The sequence below is a fragment of the Canis lupus genome, chromosome 11 (assembly GCF_003254725.2).
Source record: "Canis lupus dingo isolate Sandy chromosome 11, ASM325472v2, whole genome shotgun sequence".
In the NCBI taxonomy this organism is placed as follows: domain Eukaryota; kingdom Metazoa; phylum Chordata; class Mammalia; order Carnivora; family Canidae; genus Canis; species Canis lupus.
Window position 1 is genome coordinate 3,743,670 of NC_064253.1, and position 14,522 is coordinate 3,758,191.

The 14,522-nt window shown below is 36.2% G+C and overlaps 1 protein-coding gene across 3 annotated transcripts in view; it reads left to right on the top strand.

Annotated features, from left to right (window-relative positions):
* The window catches only part of YTHDC2 (YTH domain containing 2), a 78,188-nt gene extending 71,532 nt beyond the window's left edge, over positions 1 to 6,656 (top strand). For 2 of the 3 annotated variants that reach the window (XM_025446603.3, XM_035696885.2), the window contains exons 27-30: positions 2,374 to 2,577; positions 3,328 to 3,510; positions 4,721 to 4,808; positions 4,907 to 5,400. In XM_025446603.3, the coding sequence (XP_025302388.2) occupies positions 2,374 to 2,577; positions 3,328 to 3,510; positions 4,721 to 4,801 (468 nt within the window). In that variant the 3' untranslated portion in view covers positions 4,802 to 4,808; positions 4,907 to 5,400. Of the gene's footprint in view, positions 1 to 2,373; positions 2,578 to 3,327; positions 3,511 to 4,720; positions 4,809 to 4,906 lie in introns of all 3 variants that reach the window. The other variant, XM_049115964.1, reaches the window with a different exon arrangement.
* The last annotated feature ends 7,866 nt before the right edge of the window (positions 6,657 to 14,522 follow it).

Consider the following 14,522-nt stretch of genomic DNA (forward strand, 5'->3'; position numbering starts at 1 on the left):
ATTATGTCCAGTATTTTTTTTTACATCTATTGAACTGATAAAAATTCTTTTTTAAATCTATTAATAAAGTACATTTCACTGATTTTCTAATTCTTCACTTGGTCATGATTGTTTTAAATATTATTGGATTTGATTTTGCTTTATCAAAACTTCTATTAAATTTGGGATCTTTGTTCATGAGGGATATTCTATAGTTCTCTTTTTTTTTCATGTTATTTTATATAGTTTTGGTATCAGGGAATGCTGGCCTCATAAGATTAGTTGGGAAGTCTTTCCACTTCAAGTTTCTGGAAGAAATGCATAGCATCGATAGGATTTCTTTCCTTAAATGCTTTGTAGCATTCACTACTGAGGCTATTTTTACCTCTCCCTAGTGTACCAGTAATTATGCCATTTCAGGTATAGTTTGAGAACCTTGCAATAGTGTATTTTTATTTTACCCTCTCAGTCCTTTGTGTTACTGATCTCTTGCATTTTATTTCGACATATATTTAAGTGCCACAATGGAGTATTGTTTACTTTGCAGTAAATTATCTTCCCTAAAGTCAGAAAAATATTTTTTATATTTGTTCAGTATTTACTGTATCTTGTGCTCTTTATTCTTTATCCTTTTATAATTTCTGCTTTGGATCATACACTTTGGTCTGGAAACCTTTGAACATTTCTTTTGGTACAGATATTCTGGAAATGAATTCTTTAAGCTTTTGTCTAGAAAACCATTTTTGCTTTTATTTTTGGAAGATATTTTTACTGTGTATGTAATTCTGGGTTGCCATTGGTTTTAATTGCTGCAAAGATGTCATTCCATTATCTTCTTATTTACAGTTTTTGAGGGAGGTTTACTGTCATTCTTATTTCCCTGTATATAGTGTATTTTTTTTTCTCTCTAGCTGCTTTTAAGATTTTCTTTTTATCACTGGTTTCCAGCAATTTGGTTTTGATAGGTTTCTATTTGTAGTTTTTGTTTAATCTGTGTATTTACAGTTTGCATCGGTTTTGGAAAGTTTAAGACCATTATTCTTCATATACATTTTTTATCTCACCGCTTCCCCCTCCTTTTTGGGACTTTGGATATGCAAGTATAAGACCACTTGATACAGTTCCCCAGGTCACTGAAGCTTTCTTCATTTTTTTGCAATTTTTGTCTGTTTCATTTGAGATGGTTTCTCTGGCTATGTCTGTAAGTTCATTGATGTTTTTATTTGTGGTGTCTGATCTGCTGTGCATTCTTTCCTAGTGTATTTTTCACTGCAAATATTCTGTTTTCATCTCCCGAGTGCCCTTAAAAAAATACCTTCCATATCTCCTTTCAGGCATGTTCATGTTCACTTTACCTTCTTGTATTTATAATAGCTGCTCTGACATTCTTTTCTAATTCCATCCTCTGTCAGATCTGAATCTTTCCCTATTCGTTCATTTTTTTCCTGGTTATGGGTCACATTCGCCTGTTCCTGTGCCTTCTTTATAGTTTTGTTTAGCTGTTAGATTTTTGTTGTATTCCTTTAAGTGGTGTCAGGCATCCTTCTGGTACATAGCTAAGTTAGTTGCAATCAGTTTCATCTTTTTGAGATTTACTTTTAAGCAATGGTACAACAGTTCCAGAGCAGTTTTTATTCTGGTACTAATTTAGTTTCAGTACTAAGGTGTGAGCCTACTGCGGGCTAATGCCCTCTGTATTAGCAGTCCTTTCCATTCTGGCTAGGGATAACGTGAAATACTCCCAATCTGGTGTGGGAGCCATTTAGCTCTGGGAATGGTTTAGCCGACTAAACCATTCCTCTGAATCTTTCCCTGGCTTTAAGTAATGTTTTCTCACTCACATGCAGGTCAGTATATAGTCAGAAACTTGTGGGGGCCCCTCTGCAGTTCTTCAGGATCTCTTTTTTCTGCGCAACTCATTTATATCCAGCATGCTGCTGTGCAAACTCTGACTACCTTGGCCTCTCAACTCCCAGCTCTGTCTTTAGTTCAGTAAGATTGCTGGATTCTGTTTGTTTCCCTTCCCTTCACTGTTGCCTAGAAACTGTATCCAGGCAGTAAGCTAGAGCAATTTTTGTTTTGTTTTCAGCCTTTGAAAGTTTATTAAAATATTTTCTGAAAGTACATTTGGAGTATAAATCAAAGTTTGTAATCCAGAATCCTTTCTTGATAAGGGATTTTGAATGCTCTTGAAAATGAGTACTTGGTTTTGGCTCTTTAAACCTCATTTTGATTGAGCCTCATGTAGCTTTTCAGGCAGGATGGAGCTATTTGCATTTGCTGAATATTTAGTAAAATATTTTGGTTTATGTGTTTATGAAGATGTTATTTAATGGAGCCTATTGATTTCGAAAGGTCAAATTACCTTTCAAGAACTTATGCATTCTTTTATAGGGCTCAAAATCTCCTTCACCAAGACCAAACATGCCTATTCGATACTTCATAATGAAGAGTAGCAATTTGAGAAACCTTGAAATTTCTCAACAGAAGGGTATCTGGTCTACAACCCCTAGTAATGAGCGGAAGCTAAATCGAGCCTTTTGGGAAAGCAGCATGGTTTACTTGGTATTTTCTGTTCAAGGATCTGGACATTTCCAGGTGAGCCATCCTGAACCAGTAAAATGTGGTTGTTCTGGCTGCAGGTTAGACCACCCAGATGAAAACAAAAACCCCAAAACACCCTGGCTTTTTATTGTATCGGAATACAAGAATGAATTTTGCTTGACTGAGCATGAGGAATGTAGCATACCTCTTCAGGGGAATGATTCTAGAGATCGCTTTGTTTTCCTTGTCTTACCAGAACCTCTCTAGATAAGCCATTTCTCCTTCTGAAGACAGCTTAAAATTTACTATTTCTCAGGCAGATTAAGAGTAATGAGAAGCTTGTTTTTTTGGTAAAATATTTATTTAAATAGGCAAGGAAGTTAGAATGACAGTCCAAAAACTGAGTGTGTTTCTTAACTCATTGTGACTTGATGTATATTTGAATTTAGGAAATAAGGAATTATTATTTGATATTATTCTAATTTTTGGAAGTAAAAACAGGTTAGATTATATGTTTATCATGGAATAAATGTGGCTTTAGGGCTGTTAATACATTATTTAGAAAGTATCTGTTCATACTGAAGTTATGTTAGAAGGCTGGAATTGGTCTTCCCTATAAAATTTGCTAATGCATCTTTTTATAAAAAACAATAAGTAACTTATATTTGTTTTTGTGAGCTATTATTTTTATATTATATTTTTTCCTTATAATTTAAAAAAACCTCAGAGCTTTCTCAGATAAATTGAATGCAGATGTTTTTAATATCATCCTCACCTTTCCCCTTGCCCTCATTTTACCCACAGGGATTCTCTAGGATGTCTTCTGAGATAGGAAGGGAGAAGAGCCAGGACTGGGGCTCAGCTGGACTGGGAGGAGTATTTAAAGTGGAGTGGGTCCGGAAGGAGAGTCTTCCCTTTCAGTTTGCACATCACTTGCTCAATCCTTGGAACGATAACAAGAAAGTCCAGATCAGCAGAGATGGGCAGGTATACAGTGGCATTTAATATTTGCCTTCTCCTTTTCTTTTTGTTTTGTTTTGCTGTTATTTGGTGATTTGAGGAGGAAATGTAAAAGTACAAATTATATATTCCATATGCACAAGGAAGATCATGGTTCAGATTTGTAAAAGCTAGTAAAAACCTGCTTGTACATATGTTTGACAGAACTCATTGCTTTTTTAACATTTTGTAAATTGGACTTCTCTCTGTTGTTATGTACATATAAAATCTTTTATAAGGTACCTCATGGAGGTTCCTGTTGTCTTACTAATGGAAGATAGAATCAAAACCGAGTGTGATTCTGAAGTAATCTTACCAAAGTCTAAGAATAACAACAGTATCTGACTTCTTTGCACCTTTAACTAATTATGTAGCATAAATAACAGCCTTTTTGTATTTTGTAGCTTGTTTTATTTCTGTTGTATTTACTTTTCCTTTATCAGGCTGCTGACATACTTTTTAAATTAGTTAAGGGGATGGGCATTACCATATACATGGACCACTGTGCTAGCTGCTTTATATGGGGTAATTTAATTTACTGCATATTGAGTTATTAGCCCAATTTTAGGTAGAAGAAATAGGAGAAATTATTCTATGGTCACAGAGCTAATAATTTATTTAAACCAATGTGACTCACTTTAAATCACCATATGAGAAGTGTTCGGGTTCTTTTTAAATGCACATCATGTCATAAGAGGAAGATAAATGACTTTCTTTTCAACTACATCAGAATATTTTAATTTTTCTTCTATAATAAGGATTTTGAAATAGGTCTAATTCCTAAGATAAGAATATTATATAATCATGATAATTTCTTAAAAGCCCCTCAACCATCTGATATGCTAGGTTTCATGTAAACCTTTGAAAGCTAAAGCTGAGTGCTTTTAGTAAATCTCATTAAAAACAAAATTCATTGTTTCTGGATAGAAGTTCTGGAAAAACTCCATGGAAATCTCTTACCATTTTGTCACAAATAGTTGTGATATTTGCAAGTTAACTATAATCGTGAAGTCTGGAAGTGAACTTCACAAACCCAAATGCAGAGAAGTAGAACAATGCCTATCATATGATTTTATCATGTTCTGGTAAAGAAATGAAATTTCAAGTACTTTTCTTACATTTTAATCAGTGTACATTGGTGATTAAAAAAATTCAATCCAGTTCCTTTTGTGTTTATTCTGACCTTTGATTTATCTAGGAACTAGAACCTCAGGTTGGTGAACAGTTGCTCCAGTTATGGGAACGCCTTCCATTGGGAGACAAAACCACAGCTGATTGACACTCAGGTTATACTCTACTTGACTTTGAGTACTGGTAGTATTTATGATCACTAATGACATTTTTCAAATTATTTATCTTTTTTTTTTTTTTTTTCCTTTTTCAGAGCTCTTACCTACAGAAGAACATCGTACCTATTTATAGCCACTGAATGCACGGACTTCTAAAAACTAAGGTGGAGATATGTGTTATGAATGAATGGGCTTTTCTGGTTTAGAGTGTTCCTTTAGAACCACCATCTTCACGTAAAAGGGAAAAGAATAATTTAAATTTTTATAGCGATCCTAAAGGATGATTATGTAATGTTTGTTAATTATATGTTTATAATTGAATAAAATAGTAGTAGTTTCATTATTTGATACAACAGCAGTTATTTGAAACATACTTAATTTGAAGTTAAACATTTCATTTGTTGAAAACACTGACTTATAATTCTTATTGACGATTTTTTTTAATGCAAACTAAATTGTTTCAAGAAAGGCCTGAATGTTTCAGTACATCTGAGCACCATTTTAGCAGAGTCAGCTCTTAAAATTTGTTGTTAAAAAAAAAAAAAAGCAAACAACCCAATTCTAAAGATGTCCCTTTTGAAAATAGTGTGTGCTGATTAAGGACTATTCATTTTGCCATTTTAAACCTGAAGTACATTAAGAAAAAAAGGAGAGATGTTCTTTTTCTTTGATGATGAAGTGCATGCAGTAAAATCTGAAGAAAATCAGGGTTTTCTCTCCCTGTTGTTGGTCAGATCAGATTTAGTCCTTGGTTTTATTACTGGTTCTGCCTTTTAACCTGATGTGTACCTCTCCCTTCCTCCCATGATACAATCTTCACACCTCTTATGCGAGCACAATAATTACTTCCTCTTTGTTTTGGCTAGAGAAACTTTATTGAGACAAGTTAAAAAGGAAAACAAACATGTTAAAAAGTGCCCAACAGTCAGTGGGAGCTTAATTGGTATATGTCTTTGAAATTAAAGCCCATAGCACCACAATTCTAAATGCCTTCTATTTATTTTCTAGTACTTTCCATCGTACTTAACGTTTTTGGCTTTCCTATTTTCTTGCATTTATGGTTAGTAAATGCGAAGTAATTTTTTGTAAACCTGTGTTAGTGCCAACTCTTCTATTTCTTTGTCGTCTTGGGATGATTTGATATCTTTACCATCAGTCTATAAAGTTTCCCTAGAGGCCTTTTGAAGGGAAATAGAGGAACAGGGAAAAAATGAAAGAAATGTCTTGGTAATTGAGCTCTAAATAGAGCAGTTTTGATAGCACTTCTATCAAATATTTGGGTTATTGCTGTGTGAAGAAAAACTATCCTGAATCTAATTTAAAGGCAGGAACACAACTCTTAAGTTTTTTGCTTCTGCATTTGAGAACAAAGAGGTGAAAAGTCATGGGGCAGCATAAGATCTTGAGAACCTTTTTTCTCTTGGAAAGCATAGTATGTTGTCACAGTAGTTTAGAATGGCAGCTGTGATTTTTACCTATATTTGTACTGCTGGTTTTTTGTTTGTTTGTTTTATACTTTGAGATATATACCTGTAAATTGAGCCTATGTGATTATGTTCTGCTGTATGTGTATTACAGTTATCCTCCTATTAGAGCAATTTGTGTTTTTTTCTGATAATGTATATACATCTTGTTTAAGTATATACTTAGCAGTTTACAGTGTTCTAAATTTGGAAGTGAGGACTTTTTAAAAAAATAAAACTTGTTTTAATTTCCTTCTGTTTTCTAATATTTAGCTCTATGTAAATGATGAGTTTGTTGCTATTTAAAATGAAACACAATTTGAATGGAATTAAAATGCTGTTTTTAGAAGAGATGAACTTTAAATATACTTATTAAATGAAATTCTGTTGTTATTTCTGATATGCTATAACAGGGCTAAGGGAACAATGATCAACAATATCCCTTGAGATATAGCAGTGAATTTCAAACATCCTGAAGAATATTAAATTGATAGAGAAGGTGATGATTTCATATAAGTATCAGTATCTCCTCCTTGAAAAACTGCCTTATTTTACCATAAGTGGTTGGGAAAAAAGTTCAAGACGTCTTCCATAAAATTCTTTCAAATATGATAAAAGGTGCAGCCTTGTGTTCTCCATCAGGACCCTGCATCTTGTAACATGCCCTTGTATCCACTGAACACCTGGCCTCACTCTACCAGTTACAGCAGAGCTTGGCAGCAAGGAAAAGCATCATTTCAAATGCATACTTCAAGAAGAGACTGATTCATTTAAGACTTTGTCCTCGGAGACTCCTTCTTCAACATATAGTCTTACTTCCTATGACAGGGAAAGTCTGGAGGATGAAGTCAAATGAGCTTCATCCCTGAAGCAACACACCAGGGCACAAATTCTGCACCTGACCATGTCACTAAGAAGTGATAACACCTTCCCATCTGCGTGAGCTGCCCACAGTGCACTTGCTCGCTGTGCTCCAGAAGTCTCCACAACTCCTCTTCACTCAGAGGACCACCATGCAGCGCACTCAGTTACCACTGGGCATGCCCTGGGCTTTGCAGTCATGGGTGAAATTTCTACTTGGCTGTCTCATAAAATCACAGACTCTCCATATTGGAAATGGAACTACTGTTCTTTCCTACAGCCTGTTCCTGCCTAAAGCTGTTCTCTCTCCAGCTGCTGTCAGGTCCATCCTTGTGGTGATTCAGGCCAGAAAACTTGCAATCTTCCTTGACATCTTTATTTCCCTCAACCTCATCCACCAGCACATTTGTTTGGGTCTACCTTCAAAATAGATCTAATCCCCAACTCTTTTCTCCCCATCTGTCAGAGGTGCTCTGGACTGAACCATGGTCCTTCTTACCTGGGTTACTGAAATTGCTTCCTAAGATGCCTTCCCTCATCCATCGACCAGGCGGGCATCAACCTGGTGCCACCAATCTATTTTCCACACAGAAACTAGTGATCCTTTAAAACAGTTTGCATTACTTGGCTGCTCAAAACCCTGACTCCCCATTTCTCTCACAAGCCAAAGTTCTTAAAATGGCACAAACACTACATGATCAAACACTCTTATATCTCTGGCCATCATTCCTCTACTTAACTCCATTTCAGCCCCACTGGCCCCCTCACTGTTCCTTGACTATACTAGGCCTGTTGTAGCCCAGAAATGTGTGTGAGCTGTTGACTCTGCCTGGAATGCTCTTCCCAGAATATCTGTTTGGCCAGCTGGTTGCCACCATGTAGTGTTAGGTTTACTGTAAAATTTTCTGTAAAGCTTATTTCACTTTTAGAAGTAACATACAGGAAAAGTCAACGTTCATAGTTGTGCAGCTCTGAAATTTGACACAGAGTTATGGAACTATCACCTCAATTAGGATACAATTCCATCACCTCCAAAACTCCTTTATGCCATCCCTTTGTAGTTTCAGCTTCCTCTCACAACTCATGCCATCCAGCCATAGATCTGTTTTTGACATTGTAATTTTCTTCTTTTGAGAACATGATACAGATAGAATCTTATAGTATGTAACCTTGTGGGACTGGCTGGCTTCTTTCACTCAGCATAATGCCTTTGAGATGGATCCAAGTTGTGGATATCAAAGTTCATTTCCTATTATTGCTGAGTAGTATTCCATTGTACAGAATGTGCCACATTTTTGAAAGCCATTTACCTGTCGATCATACACGTGTGATTATATATAGAATAGCTAAACATTTGTGCACAAGTTTTTGGATGGAAATATGTTTCTGTTAGTTGAGCAAGTACCTAGGACTGGGGTTGCTGAATCATATGGTAAGTGTCTGTTTTATGAGAAAGTGCCAAACTATTTTCCAGAGTGGCTCTACCATTTTGCAGTCCTACCAGCAGTGGTTTAGAGTTCCAGTTGCTCCACATACTTGACAGCATTTACTATTGTCAGTATCTTTTTTTCTCTTGAATTTGAAAATATACATCAATTTTATTAAATTGTTGCTAAATTCCACTGAAGAACAATATAGCTATTATTATAAAATGCCTGTTCTACATGTTATTTTGTCATATTTGGTGCAGTAACTTCATAAATATAAATATACTGTAATTCAATTTAAACGGAGGCACCAGGCAGCCCGGGTGGCTCAGCGGTTTAGCACCGCCTTCAGCCCAGGGCGGGATCCTGGAGACCCGGAATCGAGTCCCACGTCGGGCTCCCTGCATGGAGCCTGCTTCTCCCTCTGCCTGTGTCTCTGTCTCTCTCTCTCTTTCTATGTCTCTCATGAATAAATAAATAAAATAAATAAATGGGGATCCCTGGGTGGTGCAGTGGTTTAGCGCCTGCCTTTGGCCCAGGGCGCGATCCTGGAGACCCAGAATTGAATCCCATGTTGGGCTCCCGGTGCATGGAGCTTGCTTCTCCCTCTGCCTATGTCTATGCCTCTCTCTCTCTCTCTGTGATTATCATAAATAAAAAAAAAAAAAAAGGAAAGAAAATAAATGGAGGCACCTGCTAGAGACAGTCCATCATATCTAAGAAGGATATGTTCATAACCTCTCTTCATTTTTTATTTTTTTCATCGTAAGTGTATTCCTTAATCCCTATCACCTATTTTCCCCATCTCCCACCACTTCCCTTTTGGTAACTATTTGTTTTGTTAAGGGTCTACTTCTTGATCTCTCTCTTTTTCCTTTATTTGTTTATCTCTTAAATTCCATATATGAATGAGGTCATACAGTATTTGTCTTTCTCTGACCAGCTTATTTTGCTAAGCATTACTCTTTAGCTCTATCCATGTTGTTGGAAGTGGCAGGATTTCATTCTTTTTTATGTCTGAAATATATTCGATTATATATATATACACTACTTCATCTTTACCCATTCATCAGTGGATGGACACTTGGGCTGCTTCCATAATTTGGCTCTTGTAAACAATGCTGCAATAAACATAGGGGTGATGTATTCTTTTGGATTAGTATATTTTTGTACTTTTTTTGGTTAAATACCTAGTAGTGCAATTACTAGATCATAGGGTAGTTCTGTTTTTAATTTTTTGAGAAACCTCTATACTGTTCTACAAAGTGGCTGCACCAGTTTGCATTCCCACCAACAGTACAAGAGGGTTCCTTTTTCTTCACATCCTCACCAACATTTGTTGTTTCTTGTGTTTTTGACAATAGGTCAATATTTTGGTTTCATCATTCTTTTAGATGTGCAATAGTATCTGATCATTGTTTTAGGTTGTATCTTTCTAATGGCTCCTAATGTTGAATATCTTCTCATGTGACTTTTTATGTCACTCAGTCTATTCAGGCTGCTGAAACAAAATACCACTGACTGTGTGGCTTACAAACCACAGAAATTTATTTCACATAGTTCTGGAGTCTGGAAGTCCAAGATCAGGGTGTTGGCATGGTCAGGTTCTGGTAGAAGCCCTCTTCCCAGTTGCAGACTGCTGACTTCTCGTGTCCTCATGGTGGGAAGAAACGCAAATATTCAACATAAAGCAGTCACTCATTCATTTTCTTTTGTGAAGTGTCCCTCCAAGTGATTTGACCATTTTTAAATTAAATCCATTGTTTTCTTACTGTTGAGTTTTGAGAGTTCATCATAAACAGTACTTCCCCTTTATGTACAGGGCTACATGAACCAGATTTACTTTCTTGCCTGAAATAACATATATAAACACATGAAATAACGGTTTTCAAGACACTGGACATTAGGCAGTGAAGGACAGTAATCCCTGAGAGATGAGAAACACAGACCTGCCTGAGCCTACTACCTTAGATTTCCAGGCCATGGCACAGGGAGGGGGAGTTGAAGCAGAACTTGACTGAGTCCTGAGTTGAGGCAACAGAGTTGAGAGTGGGGAAACCAAACAGCTAGAGTTCATAGAACAGAATAACAGAGGGAGAACTGCATACAGAGAGAACTCCAGAGATGTATAGACAGTCTCCCTGGAATATTCAGCAGAGTGCTGGCCCATGCATGTGTGTGCAGAAATGGTCAGCAAAAGAACCACTTGAAAAGATTAAAGGGAATAGTACTGTTTCCACCAGCCAGATTTGTAAAAATTCGAAAGTGGTCAGAAAAGAGGGAAAAAAAAAGAAACAACAAATGGAAATAACAAATAGAAACAAAAATAGTGAACAAAAATAAGCAGCACGATGATAGACTCACAAAATCAATAATCATATCAAATGTATAAAAACCTCAACTAGGGCACCTAGCTGACTCAGTGTGCAATCTCTAGGTCATAGGTTCGAGTTTCACATTGGGTGTAGAGATTTCTTAAACTATAAAAAAATTAAAAATCCCAATAAAAAGAACTTATTAGGATAAAAAAATCAAGACACAAATACATGATGTCTATAAGGAATATATTTAAATATCAAAACACACAAGTTTTAAAAAAATGGAATAGTTCTCCCTTGCTAGCATTAATTGAAGAAAAAAGCTAGTATGGCTATATTAATATCAGGCAAAAGAATTCAGAGCAAAGAATATAATCAGGGATAAAAACAGTCATTTAGTCATGATAAAATGGTCAAGGCATATAACAATCCTACACACTTAGGTACCTGTAAAAAAGCTTCAAAATAAGTAAAATTTGATAGAACTGAAAGGAAAAATATACATAAGTTCACAATTATTGTCAGAGATTTCAATACTCCCTTCTCAATAATTGATAGAAAAAGTAGGCAGTACATCAGAAAAGATACTTTGGGCTTGAAGAACACTATCAACCAACTTGATCTAATTAACATTTACAGAACATACCACCCAACAGCAGCAGAATACACATCCTTTAAGTGCACACAGAATACTTATGATAGACCATTTTTGTAGGTCATAGAACAAATTTCAGTAAATTTACTTTTTATTATGTAGGAGCACTTAACATAAAATCTACCCTCTTCAGTTCATAAATGCACAATTATATTAACTATAGGCACAACGTTGTATAGCAGATCTCTGAATGTATTAATATTGTATAACTAAACGTGCCCTTTGAACAGCAATGCTTTGTTTTCTTTTCCCCCTACTTCCTGGCAACTGCTATTCTCTGTATGATTTTGACTATTTTTAGATACTTCATGTAAGTGGCATGATTCAGTATTTGTTCCCCTTGTGACTGGCTTATTTCAATTCACATAATGTTTTCCAACTTTATTCATGTTGTGTGTGGCAGGGTTTCTTTCTTTAAATTTTTAAAAAAATTTTATTTATTTATTCATGAGAGACACAGAGAGAAAGAGAGAGAGAGGCAGAGACACAAGCAGAGGGAGAAGCAGGCTCCATGCAGGGAGCCCTACATGGGACTCGATCCCAGGTCTCCAGGACCACACCCTGGGCTGAAGGTGGCTCTAAACCGCTGAGCCACCTGGGCTGCCCTCTTTTTTTTTTTTTTCTTAAGACTGCATAATATTCCAATGTATGTATGTACCACTTTAAAAAAATTTCAGAACATTTTAATCACTTTAAAAAGACATATTATATCCACCCCCCCAACCACCCAGTTGTTTTATACTTCTATCATGATGGGGTCCCTGTCTGAGTATTTCACATAAATGGCATCACACAATATATAGCCTTCTGTGTCTGGATTCTTTCACTTAGGATAATGTTGTCAGGGCTTATCTGTGTTGTACTGTGTGTCAGCATTCCCCCTCATTACAGAATAACAATCTACTGTATGGATATATCACATTTTATTTATCCACTCAAATGATGAATATCAAGATTCCTTTTACATTTTGGGCTATTCACATACTAAATATTTATCTATATACATTCACATTTAACCTTTTGCATGGGTCTGTATTTTCATGTCCCTTATTTGCAGGTCAGATAATGAGGAAGTGCCTACCTACTTTTGTGAAGCAGTTCCACATTCTGTGTCCCTGTCAGCAATGTGTGAGGGTGCCAGTTTCTGTTCATGCTCACTAACACTTGTGATTACCTGGTGCTTTATTTTAGATGGACTGGTGATTGCGAGAAGTATCTCATTGTTGTACCACATTTTCTTGACCATTCATTTGTTGATAGGCATTTAGGTTGTTTCCATGTCTTGGCTGTTTTGAATAATGCTGCAACAAACATGGAATGCATGTATCTTTCTGAGATCTTTATTTCAATTTTTTTGGATATATACTCTGAAGTAGGATTGCTGAATCAATATGCAATTTTGTTTTTAAAAATCTCAATAAATTTGGGGCTCCTGGGTGGCTCTGTCCGTTAAGCATCTGATTCTTGATTTCCACTCATGTCATGGTCTGAGGGTCATGGGATCCCCAGGTCAGGCTCTACACTCAGCGTGAAGTGTACTTAAAATTCTCTCTCTTTCCCTTCCTTTGCCCCTCCCCTGACTTGTGGGTGCTCTTTTTCCCTCAAAATAAAATCTTTAAAAAAAAAAAATCACAATATAAATTTAAAAAGATTCAAGTTCTACAAAGTGTGTTCTCTGACCACAACGGTCTTAAATTAGAAATGAGTAATGTCTGACTTCAAACTAGCTAGAAAAAGCAGTGTTTTCCCATAAGTTCCAGGATTGATTCCTATTGGTCATGTGCTTATCTCCACACCATTCTACAGTCACTATGATAATTGGCTAAATGTAGAGTGAATGCTCATCCCAAACACATGGGCCAAGAACAGGAGAGAAATGATTCTCTAAAGGAAAATCAAAGTAAATTACCAGAATGAAAATTATGGGGCAGGCAAAATTATTAGCTATCCAATACCAAAGCTAGAATATTTTTCTATTTTTTTTTTTTAGATTTTATTTATTCATGAGAGACATGCAGAGAGAGGCAAAGACATAGGCAGAGGGAGAAGCAGGCTCCCTATGGGGAGCCTGATGTGAGACTTGATCCCAGGACCCCGGAATCATGACCTGAGCCAAAGGCAGATGCTCAACCTCTGAGCCACCCAGCTGACCCTAGATTTTTTTTTCTAGAAAACTTCAAGATTGCAGTATACAGTGAATATACCCCAAATATTGTAAAATTTCTATATAATTGCAAAAAACAATTGGAAGTTAAAATAACACCATTTATAATAAAATATATCAAATACCTAGGAATGATAACTGACAAAAGATGTAAAAGGCTTATAGGCTGAAAAATGCAAAATACTGCTGAGAGAAATTAAAGAAGACCTAAAAAATGAATACAAATTTACCTTGTCCATGGGTTGGAAGACTCAATATTGTTAAGATGTAAATTCTTTCCAAAATGTATAGATTTAACACAATCCCAATCAAGATCCCAGCAGTTTGTAGACACCAACAAACTGATTCCAAAATTTATATGGAAATGCAAAGGATCTAGAAGAGTGAAAACAACTCTGAAAAAGAACCACTTTGGAGGGCTCACACACTACCTGATTTCAAGGCTTATAAAGGTATACTACACAAAACAACTTGATAATGGCATAAAGATAGGAAAATAGCCCAATGGAACATAATGGAAAGTCCAGAAATGAAGCCAACATCTATGGACAATTGATTTTTTTTAAAACAAAAATATAAAGGCAATATGATGGAGAAAGCATAGTCCTTCCAACAGATGGAACAGTTGGCTATCCATATTCAAGATAATGAACTTGGATCTCTATCTCATATAATATACAAAAACTAACTCCTGAGGGTCCCTGGGTGGCTCAGCAGTTTAATCCCTGCCTTCGGCCCAGGGCCTGATCTTGGAGTCCCGGGATGGAGTCCCACATTAGGCTCCCTGCATGGAGCCTGCTTCTCCCTCTGCCTGTGTCTCTGC